Source organism: Phyllobates terribilis, unplaced genomic scaffold (assembly GCF_046119375.1).
Source record: "Phyllobates terribilis strain yellow unplaced genomic scaffold, ASM4611937v1 Scaffold_6__1_contigs__length_29720123, whole genome shotgun sequence".
Lineage (NCBI taxonomy): Eukaryota > Metazoa > Chordata > Amphibia > Anura > Dendrobatidae > Phyllobates > Phyllobates terribilis.
In genome coordinates this window covers 28278809-28292780 of record NW_027362766.1, presented here as the reverse complement: position 1 = coordinate 28292780, position 13972 = coordinate 28278809, and the positions used below count along the sequence as shown (strand labels likewise).

General features: G+C 40.9%; 1 protein-coding gene across 1 annotated transcript; it reads left to right on the top strand.

Moving 5' to 3' along the window:
• The first annotated feature begins 5744 nt into the window (after positions 1–5744).
• Positions 5745–6680, top strand: LOC141152610 (olfactory receptor 12D1-like). The gene has a single exon (XM_073637162.1). It carries the CDS (start codon positions 5745–5747, stop codon positions 6678–6680), a length of 936 nt encoding a protein of 311 aa, XP_073493263.1.
• The last annotated feature ends 7292 nt before the right edge of the window (positions 6681–13972 follow it).

Genomic DNA, 13972 nt, shown 5'->3' with positions numbered 1-13972 from the left:
TTTCTAATGGGAATTTGTCATTACTGTGGCCCTGCTCTATGTGTCTTTAAATTGTTAGTGGGGTTTTTCCTAAATTTGGTGAGCCGTTGGACTCACTGTATACCCCATAAATGTATAGCAGACCCTCTCCTTTCTAATAGGAACATGTCGTACTCATTACTGTGGCCCTGCTCTATGTGTCTTTAAATTTTTAGCGGGGTTTTCCCAAATTTTGGCAGCCCTTGCAGTCACAGCATGGGCATAACCACTATAGGAGACCCGCTGCTTTAAAATTGGTACATTTTTTTTTACTGAGACCCTCCTCTATATCTCTTCAAAGGGGTATTGGGTTGCGTCCGAATTTTTGGCAGCCGTTTCAGTCACTGCATACGCAATAACAGTATAGAAGACCCACTCGTTAATAATGGGAACAACAAAGCATAGCCGGCTGATGACTCTCTAATAATAGCGAGGGCCGACTACTGGCCTTTTATGAATAGTAAGGGCCGCCTGATGGCCCTATAAAAATAGGCTTTGTGACTTTCAGAGTCCCTCCATCATAAATGAAACAGGATGTGTCTGATGATGTGTCACACACCACATTGCCAGATAAGTTTGTAAAATGTAAAAATGTCATTTCCATGTGAATGCATTTGTCTTAAGAAATAACGTAAAAAACAGTAGGATCTTTCTTTAGCATAAAAAACAGAGTCTCCAATGTAACCTCAATGTAATCACATTGTTCAGCTCCTGCACCTCCTCCTTCATCTCCAAAATTACCACATCAGTTACAAGCTGAAAGCACTGCAGCACTGCCTTGGCCAAGCGGCAACAGGCTGTGCTGAATATAACATGCTTAATGCTTAGGTGACAAACCGCCCAGTGCTGCAGAGTTGTTGAAAGCTGTAACACAACAGCCTGATCTGTGGCTCTCACAGCTGAACATACAGCCAGGCATGATCGTGTGTGATAATGGGCGGAACCTGCTGACAGAAAAATGACAGCTGGAGTATATAGGGTTTCCCTCTATGCCAGTCCTTTTACCGAGCTAAATAATATGGCTATGGTGAAATACAACTCCCATTGAGAAGCTATTTCAAATTGAAAAACATTGTGCCCACCAAAGGATTTGATTCTGAGGGCTCACCTTTCTCCCCCGCTCAAGAGCCCCATAGCAGCTGCTAAGTTAGCGCTATCATGAACTCTTATGATGTAGAAGCCTGGGAACACCAGAGGATTCTCTGGAGGGACCGTCCAACCCTGACAAGAAGCAGTCCTGGCTAAGAAAAGTGTGTGGGAATGTTGCTTTTTTACTGAGGTAGAAACTCATGCTAACACAGGCCATCGGGAGGCAAGCAAATTCCCACAGAAAAGTACCAGCAGTAATGTTCAGGGACCCACCTTTGTAGAAGGCAGAGGCAACACCCGGAGAAATAGTGATGGCTGGGGACCAAGTATGGACGCAAGGCATGAGGCATGAGGTTGTGAAAAGCTTCCGCCTCTACGAGCCTAAAAGGCCGCATTTCAAGTGCAAGAAGCTGCCCAGAAATCTGTCAGTTTAGTATTGCGGACTGTTTGGCTGGGTGCATACTTGCGCTTGCATTCCAAGTAACAGAAAACTAAGCAGATGATGGCCTCTATCATCATCATGGCCTCACCTCGGCACTATGAACTCTCCAGAAGGCAGAAGGAGAAGCCAGGGTCCACGGGAGGAGTCTCCAGTTTTCTGCTGTGTTCGTCCAATCTTGCCGAGAAGCAGCCCTGGCTAAGAAAAGTGTGAAGGAAGGTTCCCGTTGACTCTATGGCTGCTTTTAATGTGGATCGGACGTGCTTATGCATGTTTTTTCTCAAACCACATTGCAGATCAGGCCTTTGCTCAACTCTGAAGTCATGAAATTAATTGCCCAAAGAAAGATGTTTGTGTGTCAAAGCACCACCGACAAGTGCGAGTTGATGTTGAACAGGCTGCCTTGCTTCTGCAACAATCTGCATTAGAGGACTTCCTGGGTGAAATGACAGCCAGAGTAGATGAGTAGATATGGTTTCCCTCTATGCAAGTCCTTTCACTGAGCTAAAGAATAAGGCTGTGGTCTGTGGTGAAAGTCAACTCTCAGCAAAATAAGCTGTAGACTGGCTCTGTACCGTTCCTGGCCACATTCACCTGTCCACATGTTTGTGGTTAGGTGGTCCTTCCCAGTGAGTTCACAGGGGAGGGCACGGTAATGTTGTGGGACCCGTGCTTGTGAAAGGCGGAGACAATACCGGGAGAAATAGTGGCGGCTGGGGACCGAGTATGGAAACCCGGCCGCCGCCGGCATGAGGTTATGAAAAGCTTCCACCTCCACGAGCCTAAAAGGCCCCATTTCAAGTGAAAGCAGCTTTAGAGGACTTCCTGGGAGAAATGACAGCTGGGTAGAAATGGTTTCCCTACTCCTTTCACCAAGCTAAAGAATATGGCTGTTGTGAAATACAACTCAGCAAAAAAAGCTGTGGACTGGCTCCGTACTGTCCCTAACCACAAACACGTGGTCAAGTGGTCCTTCCCAGTAAGTGCACTGGGGAGGGCACGGGTAATGTTGTGGGACCCGTGCTTGTGGAAGGCAGAAACGACACCGGGACAAATAGTGGTGGCTGGGGATCAAGTATGGATACCCTGTCGCCGCCGCCATAAGATTGTGGACAGCTTCCGCCTCCACGAGCCTAAAAGGCCACATTTCAAGTGCAAGCAGCTGTCAAAAATTTGGCAGTATAGTATTGCAGCCTGTGGGTAGGTGGGTGGCTAGCTGCATACTTGGAGTAGGGACAATTGAATGCTGTACTGGGACAAGGACGTGGACAGAGATTGTTGCATGTCTGCTATAACAGGTGCATAGCGGGAGGCATCTTCGCATGCCCCAAGGATTATTTAAGGCAGTGACCTGGGAGTCAGAGATGCTTCCAAGGGTCTTCCCCATGCTGTTCCCATGTATTTTCAGCACTGTATGCATGTGTCTGAAGATGTGTCACACACCACATGGCCAGATAAGGTTGTAAAATGTTAAAATGACATTTCCCAGTGAATGCATTTGTCTTGGTTGAAAGCAATGCAAAAGTGCAAAAACGCATTAAAAACGCTATGTGTGAACATAGCCCAAGGTGCGGAGGAATATTTTTGTTTTTGTTTATTTATTTTGCCTTATATACAAGTCATTACCCTAGAAAGGATGTTCTTTAACATATTTCCCAGGAAAATCCATTTTGGTTTCGCTTTTGTATGTTTCATTGTGAATCCGTAAAAGTGGCGTAATACTCTGACAACGTTGTTGTCAGCAGTGATCTGGAAGTCAGAGATGCTTCCATGGGTCTTCCCCATGCTGTTCCCATGTAATTTGAGCACTGTTCCCATCGATTTGGGCAATTTTTAGGCCCTCTGCAGACCACCGGGGGGAGCCACCTGAAAAATACTCAAGTTTCCCATAGACTTACATTGGGCTCTTTGTTCGGGTCGAGTACCCGAGTATTCCAATTTGTGCGACCCGAGCAACGAATACCCGAGCATTTTAGTGCTCGCTCATCACTAGTTGGCAGCTGTTATCTTACTGCATATATGCAGTTAAATTCAGGTATAGTAAAGGTTTATAAGCAAAACTGGTACATTGATTGCAAAGGTGCCGATGCACACAGGAACAGAAAAGATGTACAGGAAAACTTCTAACTTGCTTGAAGAGATGCAATGAATAGCAGCATCAGGTTAGCAGAGATGAGTGTGCTAACATACCTTAACACAGCAATTGCTATGTGAGAGTGCAATGTCTCCATAAATTTCTGGACTGAGTTTGGAGCTACTCCTGACTGGAGCAGAATCAAGAGGAAGAGAGGGCTAAATTCAGTAAAAGCATGTGACAGCAGATTGTTATCATTTCTGTACACTTGGATGGTGGGTGGCCTCTCAAGCCAGCCTTAAAAGTCCTAAGATGATGACATCAGTGTTGATCTAGTTGCGGACTAACACAGACGGAACCGGACATACTGGAAGGAAGCAAAACCTAGCACTGGAGCCAGTGCAAGTGAATAACACTAATATACTGCAATTATACCAGGTACCCCCACTGTCAGGCATTCTCTCAGCCCCAGCCTCTGCAGCTCCATCGCTGGACATGTAGCCAGTAATTAGTACTGTGTTTGAAGATGGTTGTCTGATGTTTCAATAGCTAAGTCAGCCCAATATCTGCAAATGCATTGTTAAACCGTCAGCAAAACCCCTTCATTAACACTACTAGTCACATTCTAACACAGTAAACTATTTCTTCTGTTGGGCACAGAACCGTAGCCAGAGGTGATACATGATGATCAAAACACCAGGCACGATACATATATATTATTAAGTTATGTAACTTTCCAAATACATTTATGTATAATTTATTTAGCTTTTTATAAAAAGAAATTAAGCTTCAGCACATATGAAACATTATTATTAGTTTGTCTTTCAAAATTATTGATATGCCCATTGAAAATATTTTAGCATTTTAAAAACCTATAATACCACTTGACTTTTTATTTAAAGAATACTGAATATATTTTTTTAATGACATGAAAGAATGATGTTATTCTTTTACACAATTTTTTTTATTCCCGCTGTGTTCTGTTGCTCCATGAAAATGTCCTTTTAAGCTACACTCCTGAGACATCCAACAGTATTTAATGGCCTGCAAGTCATAGTTTTTACATTATACAGAATAAAATTCCACAATATTACCTGACAAATTTCCTTGAAATAACACAGAAATTACCAAAACTATAAATAAAAAATACCAAAACTTAAAGACGGCAAAAAGGTGAAGGTAAGTTCCAAAGAAAACACACATTCAGGGAATTTGGGTATTTCTGGTTGAAAATATAGACCAAAAATCTATACAGCCTATGTGCAGTTAATGTAGAGATTATTTATTAGTGTAAGTATTATTAACCAATGGATGATCTTCAACTGAAAGCAAATATTTCTGATAACTTTCATTTGCTTTCCATCTTTAATTTTATATTTTAAGTGGAAACATCGAGATGTTCTAAAAAGTTTAGGATGTCCTTTATCCAACAAATGGAATATTGCATATTTTCATACCTTGCGTAGTTCATGTTTGTATAATGTCGGACTCGTGAACATTAACATTAGCTAATGTGAGAGAGGACTTTAGTTGCTTAGATGTTTCTTAGGTACTCTTGTGACCTCGAGGTCTCTTTGTGAGACTCTTACAAATGTTAATTATGGTCTTGAACTTCCCTAATCTGTGCACAATCTGTCAAGCTATGGATTGGTGAAGTCCTACTCTTTAGAGATAGTTTTGTAACTTTTTCCTTCCTGGTGATCATTGATGACTCTTCTTATGAGGTCTTCATAAATCTCCTTTGCTTGCTACACTAATACAAACATGTGTTGTGAAGATCAAACTTTATTCGTTAAATAAAACAGATCATTTGATGACACTCGATTATCATCACATTGATTAAAAACACCAGACTCTAATTTCAAATTCAAATTATCTGTTAATCCTAGAGGTTTACAAACTTATGCTTCAATGACAGAATGACAAAGTCTAATAATTTTGACTCATTTGCTTGATTTGGTTTAGTACTTGTGTGAAAACCTGATGCACTTGACAATTGTGCAGAAATATGTGAAATTCTGAAGGATTCACTAATTTTCAAGCACCACTGTATACATGTGAAAAATCTGATTGAGTTCTATGACATTTTTTTTTCTTCCAGTAGTATCCCACCTAAACACTGTAATGGAATTGTCAAATTACACCTCCATTTCTGAATTTGCCTTACTTGGGTTGACTGATCTAAGAAAGCTTCAAGTGATTTTCTTTATATTTTTCTTGATGTTTTACATAATCAATTTGATAGGTAACCTCTCAATTATGATTATCACTGTTATAGATACCAACCTCCATTCTCCCATGTATTACTTTTTGTGGCATTTGTCTTTTCTGGACATCTGCTTTTCTTCAGTGGCTGTTCCTAGGATGCTAAGAGATTTTTTGGCCTCGGAAAAGACCATCTCCTTTGCTGGATGCATTTCCCAGGTGCATTTCTTCCATTTTTTGGGAAGCACGGAAGTGATGCTCCTAACAGCAATGTCATATGATCGATATGTTGCCATTGGTAATCCGTTGCTTTACTCTACAATCATGAATACTAGAGTTTGTCGGTGTTTGTCATTCAGCTCTTGGATTACTGGATATTTTCATTCTCTATTACACACAGTGATGACAGCAAAGCTACCATTTTGTGGACCAAATTTGGTTAAACATTTTTTCTGTGATATTAAACCAGTGCTTAAATTGGCCTGTACCGATACTTCCCTCAATCTCAAACTTCTCACAAGAGTTACAGGAACATTGGCCACAACGACTCTACTACTTACTCTTCTCTCATATGTTTTTATCATCAAATTCCTCCTGAAGATAAGAACATCTGAAGGTCGTAAGCGTGCATTCTCCACTTGTAGCGCCCATCTTATTATTGTCTTTTTGCTTTATGGAACAGCTATTTTTACCTATATTCGACCGTCAACACAAGACTCTTTAGATCAAGATCGAGCAGCTGCCGTTCTATTCACTGTTGTAACTCCGGCCTTAAATCCAATAATATATACGCTAAGGAACAGAGATATGAAGAAAGCCATGAAGAAAATAGTTGTAAACAATTTGTCTTTTTGACCATAAGAAGAGTTTTTTCTTTGCTTTTTTATTTAATAGGAATAACTTAAGTAGAAATTTGCATTTTCATTGGAATTTTTAAATACTTACATTTTTTTAAAAAAAGTAGAAAAAATTACCGTCAATACTTGAACTTTCACTCTTTATAGGACACTATACAATCATATGAAAAAGTTTGGGCACCCCTATTAATCTTAAGCTTAATGTTTTATAAAAATTGGTGTTTTTGCAACAGCTATTTCAGTTTGATATATGTAATAACTGTTGGACACAGTAATGTTTCTGCCTTGAAATGAGGTTTATTGTGCTAACAGAAAATGTGCAATCTGCATTCAAACAAAATTTGACCGGTGCATAAGTATGGGCACCCTTATCATTTTCTTGTTTCAAATACTCCTGCCTACTTTTTACTGACTTACTAAAGCACTTTTTTTGGTTTTGTAACCTCATTGAGCTTTGAACTTTATAGCCAGGTGTATGCAATCATGAGAAAAGCTACTTAAAGTGGCCACTTGCAAGTTGTTCTCCTGTTTGAATCTCCTCTGAAGAGTGGCATCATGGGCTCCTCAAAACAACTGTCAAATTATCTGAAAACAAAGATTATTCAACATAGTTGTTCAGTGGAAGGATACAAAAAGCTGTCTCAGAGATTTAACCTGTCAGTTTCCACTGTGAGGAACATAGTAAGGAAATGGAAGAACATAGGGACAGTTCTTGTTAAGGCCAGAAGTGTCAGGACAAGAAAAACATCAGAAAGGCAGAGAAGAAGAATGGTGAGATCAGTCAAGGACAATCCTCAGACCACCTCCAGAGAGCTGCAGCATCAACTTGCTGCAGATGGTGTCACTGTGCATCGGTCAACTATACAACGCACTTTGCACAAGGAGAAGCTGTATGGGAGAGTGATGCGAAAGAAGCCGTTTCTGCAAGCACGCCACAAACAGAGTCGGCTGAGGTATGCAAAAGCACATTGGAAGAAGCCAATTTCTTTTTGGAAGAAGGTCCTGTGGACTGATGAAACCAAGATTGAGTTGTTTGGTCACACAAAAAGGCGTTATGCATGGTGGCAAAAAAACACAGCATTCCAAGAAAAACACTTGCTACCCACAGTAAAATTTAGTGGAGGTTCCATCATGCTTTGGGGCTGTGTGGTCAATGCCGGCACTGGGAATCTTGTTAAAGTTGAGGGACGCATGGATTCCACTCAGTATCAGCAGATTCTTGGCAATAGTGTTCAAGAATCAGTGATAAAGTTGAAGTTACGCAGTGGATGGATCTTTCAGCAAGACAATGATCCAAAACACCGCTCCAAATCTACTCAGGCATTCATGCAGAGGAACAATTACAATGTTCTGGAATGGCCATCCCAGTCCCCAGACCTGAATATCATTGAACATCTGTGGGATCATTTGAAGAGGCTGTCCATGCTCGGCGACGATCAAACTTAACTGAACTGGAATTGTTTTGTAAAGAGGAATGGTCAAAAATACCTTCATCAAGGATCCAGGAACTCATTAAAAGCTACAGGAAGCGACTAGAGGCTGTTATTTTTGCAAACGGAGGATCTACTAAATATTAATGTCACTTTTCTGGTGAGGTGCTCATACTTATGCACCTGTCAAATTTTGTTTGAATGCAGATTGCACATTTTCTGTTAGTACAATAAACCTCATTTCAAGGCAGAAACATTACTGTATCCAACAGTTATTACATATATCAAACTGAAATAGCTGTTGCAAAAACACCAATTTTTATAAAACATTAAGCTTAAGAATAATAGGGGTGCCCAAACTTTTTCATATAACTGTAGAAATGGAGTACGAAATGAAGATATACAGACAAGAGGAATGCTAACATGCACTTCTACTTGGCAACTGCATTTACATTTTTGACTACTGAATATACCAATATAAGGAGGCCTAGCTCCTACTTTGAACTATCATAAAAAAAAACAATAAGTAGAGAGATAGGGGCACAATAGCGCTATTATCCAACCACAACCAAGTAGGTAAAAGAAAATGTGCTCACCTTAATGAGTTGTGTAATGCACAACTCATGTAAGTATTTTTAGCGAAGAGCTGAAGCCTGCACAGAATCCCTAGGGATCTTGTAAGGTGTCTATAATAAGATGAAGTTGGTGCCGGGAAAAAAAAAACGCGCTTCTCCGTGGTGAAGAAATTTGACGAGAGATTGTATATAATTAACAATCTTGTAGTTTATTACTGAAAGCTACAATTACTATGCATTTTGTTGACAGCTATATACCTGAGGAAGTGGACGGGACGTCCACGAAACGCATAGTAATCGTAGCTTTCAGTAATAAACTACAAGATTGTTAATTATATACAATCTCTCGTCAAATTTCTTCACCACGGAGGAGCGCGGTTTTTATTCCCGGCACCAAATTCATCCTATTATAGACAACCATAAAAAAACAATAGCATACATGTAACATTTTGAATTGATAATTATGTCTCAAAAAGTTTATGTTTATGACAGTGTAAAGCACAGCTTGCTTATACACTTGCAATTGTGTGATTTTATTTACGTCCTTTGCTATTGATCTTATATCATTTTTTAACATTTTTCTTATTGCCTAAAACACTTAAAAGGAAATTTGCAAATTTGAAAAGCAAAAGGTGTAGTACCTACATTTTCTAGACAAGTTTATTTCAATCTTAATCATACTAGATGTCATTATGAAAGTAAACGATAAGTAAATGCAAACAAAAATGACTTATAAAGGAAATTCAAACTGTCTTTCAGATGGGCAAAAGTTAATTAAAATATTGTTATAAATAGTTAACAAAATTTAAAAACATAAAAATTCATGATTTATGAGTTGTCTGATATTTTAACATATTAGATGATTTTGGTCTAATAAAAAGGGGCAAATCTATGTGCCTCATCAAGCCCCAGTGGAAATCAGTAGTAAAGAGCATTTTTAGTCTTGGAGAATTTGTCACATCCATACATCGCATAGACAACCCAATGATTTTAATGAATACAACGGTATATTCAAATATGAAATATGGCTGTTTATTTCCCTGAGTTCTGAAATATTGCATAATTGAAGAAACACATCAAGAGAGCCATGATAAGGGCTTATCTGTACTCAACAGCTGCAGACCTATCAAAGGATGGCTCCATTAATGCTGCCTGGCAATCCTAATTACACAGGGTGAAGCTGCTGTACATTTGCCAGCTATGCATGAACCTGTAAATCCACAAAGGATTTATGTCACAATCACAACTGTCCAATGGAAGATACGTGCATTAAAGAGGCTGCACATTTTCAACTCAATAAAGAAAAATGTAGATGTTCATTGCAGAATCGGACAAATAAGAGGGCAATTACTTGCAAGATAAAACCACTTAGAGTACCTTTCACCAGGCTGAGGCTGCCCTTTTCATATAGGAAAAAAACAGACAGCCTAAGAATGGTAAATATTCTAAATAACAAAAGAGGTCTCAGCTGTCCCTCTAAAAGATCTGACTTTCTAGCAAAAGTAGGGTCCTAACTTCTTGATTGTGAGATCCTGCAATGCAAAGCAGGATTCCATAATCCTATGCTACCTTCCTGGTTGAGAAAGAGCAAAATATTTAAAATTGTGTTTCTTTAAACCAAACCCAGCACTGCAACGTATTTTGCTAAGATGCAACTGAATAATAACATCAATAGAGCAGTTACTATTCAGTAACAGCTTAGTAAAGAACATTGCAACACCGAGTTACTGCCAAACGCGAGACCTCCTGAGTAGAGATGAGCGGTGTTCGACTCGAACTGTTCGCCAATCTCAAATTCGAGCTGCCTTGGGCGGTGTTCGAGCCGTTAGATGAACATGAACGATTTGAAAAAAATCCGGCTGTTCGAGGTTATGTTCGATAACTGTTCATGCACCAAAATCGTAACTGGATTCATACACAGTAATTCTGTTAATCAATGTTAATACATAGTTTGAGAGTACAGTGGGCGGGGGTAGGGTCAGGGGATGGATCTCTGCAGAAATAAAGAAGATCTCCATTTTTTTTTTCTTTCCCGCATTTAAAGTGGGAAGGTGCAGTCTGTCAGCATATCAGCAGCGCACACACGCAGAGAAGTGCTTTTTTTCACACAAGCAAGGGCATGTGTCATTGGCTGTGTATGTCACATGTCCTTGCCCTATAAGACCCAGCCATTTTCCCCGTCGCCACCATTTTCTCACTGCTGCAGCTGAGTGTTGGACGGCACCACTGCTGCTGTGTGCGCTATACTTTCTAACTGTGTGAATTGCAAGCGAAATTGCTCTTAAATAGACAGATAGGTTGGGAGTAGGGACTAGTTGTAATTGCAGCCCTTTTGACGGCTAGGTTACAGTATTTTCTAGGACTTTTTGCCAGGCAGGTCTGTCTAAGTGCTGTGCAAGTGTTTTTCACAGCATTTGGCTAAATCTAGCTAAGCAAATCCTTTTTGGCCTCTTACAGTGTGTGTTAGTCAGTGGAGTAGCCTATCTGTGTTGCAAGCTACACCATCTGTGTACGTAATACGAATTTTTTACTGCACATAGCCAAGTAAAACCTTTTGGGCACAGCAGCAGTGTGTGTTACTCATTGTAAAAGGCCATCTATACCAAGCTCCACCAGCTTTGAAATTAATAATAATTTTTAGCTGCATCTAGCCCAGAAAATAATTTTGGGCCTGTAGCAGTGTGCGGTACTCATTGTATTAGGCCATCTATACTAAGCTCCACCAGCTTTGAAATTAATAATAATTTTTAGCTGCATGTAGCCCGGAAAATAATTTTGGGCCTGTAGCAGTGTGTGGTACTCAATCTATTAGGCCATCTATACCAAGCTCCACCAGCTTTGAAATTAATAATAATTTTTAGCTGCATCCAGCCCGGAAAATAATTTTGGACATAGTAGCAGTGTGTGGTACTCATTCTATTAGGCCATCTATACCAAGCTCCACCAGCTTTGAAACTAATAATAATTTTTAGCTGCATCTAGCCCGGAAAATAATTTTGGGCCTGTAGCAGTGCGTGGTACTCAATCTATTAGGCCATCTATACTAAGCTCCACCAGCTTTGAAATTAATAATAATTTTTAGCTGCATCTAGCCCAGAAAATAATTTTGGGTCTGTAGCAGTGTGTGGTACTCATTCTATTAGGACATCTGTACTAAGCTCCACCAGCTTTGAAATTAATAATAATTTTTAGCTGCATCTAGCCCGGAAAAAAATTTTGGGCATAGTAGCAGTGTCTGAAACTCATTGTATTAGGCCATCTATACCAAGCTCCACCAGCTTTGAAATCAATTAAAATTTTTAGCTGCATCTAGGCCGGAAAATAAATTTGGTCCTGTAGCAGTGTGTGGTACTCATTGTATTAGGCCATCTATACTAAGCTCCACCAGCTTGGAAATTAAGAATAATTTGTAGCTGCATCTAGCCCGGAAAATAATTTTGGGCATAATAGCAGTGTGTGGTACTCATTGTATGAGGCCATCTATACCAAGCTCCACCAGCTTTGAAATTAATAATAATTTTTAGCTGCATCTAGCCGGGAAAATAATTTTGGGCCTGTAGCAGTGTGTGGTACTCATTCTATTAGGCCATCTATACCAAGCTCCACCACCTGTGTATATAATAAAATTGTTTTACTGCTTCTAACCCAGCCAATCCTTTTGGGCTAGTACCACAGTTTGGCCACTCAGCTCTGCTCGGTTTCCATCCATCGTTTTTTGCGCAAACAACTACAGAGTTGTCAATTAGTTAACCATCAAAATGAGTGACAAAAGGCCTGCTGCTGTTGGAAAGGGGAATATCGTTTTGGGAAGGGAAAAAAAAGGTTGTGTCCGTGGGGTGGTGTTAAAGCAACAGTAACATCTGCAGAAGAAAGACCATCTTCCAGCCAAACTAAGATGTCTACTTCTTTTCGTGAACAATGTGATCCGATCCCTTTCTTACGGCCACGCCCATCGCTACAAATTCCAGGTGAGGCGCAAAAACAGCAGGTGCTTCAATGGATATCAAGTGCTCCTTTAAGTGGCCTCTCCTCCACCTCAACTTCAACATCACAAATACTCCAGTCCTCAGATGTGTCACCCCAATCGCACTTGCTTCCTCACAGCTCCCAAGTCTCCAGCTGCCCGTCTGAGTATGGGGTAGCACAGATGGTTGAGTCTGCAGAACTGTTTACTCATACTATAGCCTGGGAATCAGAGGTCTGCTCAAGAGCTTCTGTGAATCCAGACGAGGAAATGATCTGCACTGATGCCCAGAATCTTTATGAGTCGGATCCAGGACCAGATTAAGAAAGTTCTGAGCATAATGTAGACACTCGTTCCCAAACTGTAACTCCTGTTGGTGGAGACAATGATGAAGACGATGATGAGACTCAAATACCTGATTGGAGCGACAACTTGACTTTTCGGTCAGGGCAGGAAGAGGTTGGCTCTGAGGACGACGTATGTGAGAACACACAGGGTGATGATGACGAGGTTGCAGATCCCACTTACTGTCAACCCACAGTCAGCCAGTCGATGAGTTCAGCAGAGGAGGTGAAGGAGGATGCTAGTGATGACGAGGTTAGGTTGCGCCTTCCTGGACAGAGACATAGTACTGGAAGCACGTCAACAACTGCATCCTCAAACACAACTGTGCCTCTGACCACAAGTCGTGGTGGCTCTTCAGGTCACATGGGCTCTAAGCCTTGCATAGCCTGGGCAATTTTTCAGATCGATAAGGATGACCCAACTCGTGTTATCTGTAACATTTGTCACCAAAAGCTAAGTAGAGACCAAAAAATCCATAGTTTGAGTACTTCATGCATGAACCGTCAAATGGATATGAAGCATAAGTTGCAGTGGGAAGCTCACTGTGCTACAATGCGGCCTAGCGGGCCGGACCAACCACCGTCTGCCCCATCTTGTGCATCCGCGGCCTCTTCATCCTCTGTGACTGGGGGGATAGCAGTCACACATGTTTTGGGACGCAGACCTGCCACCTCTTTACCCGCAACAGCCAGCGTGATTGGCAGGTCATCATTTTATTTGGAAGTGGAAGCACCATCTGGTGTTGAGCGCTCTCCGACATCGAGAGCACCACCTTTGGATTAAGGTAACCTAACATGTCCACCTGCATCTTTCTCACAGACCGTCAGTTTGCCGGGGACACCCTACTCTACCCCGTCTAAGCACAACAGCCAGCCCTCGGTCCCTCAAATGTGGACAAGTAAAAGACCATTTCCTCCTAGCCATGAGAAAGCTAAGAGGTTGAATTTCACCATCTGCAAGCTCTTGGCAACAGAAA

Excerpts from the sequence above, each read along its gene's own strand:
- LOC141152610 (XM_073637162.1), top strand. The coding sequence starts at position 5,745 with ATGGAATTGTCAAATTACACCTCCATTTCTGAATTTGCCTTACTTGGG.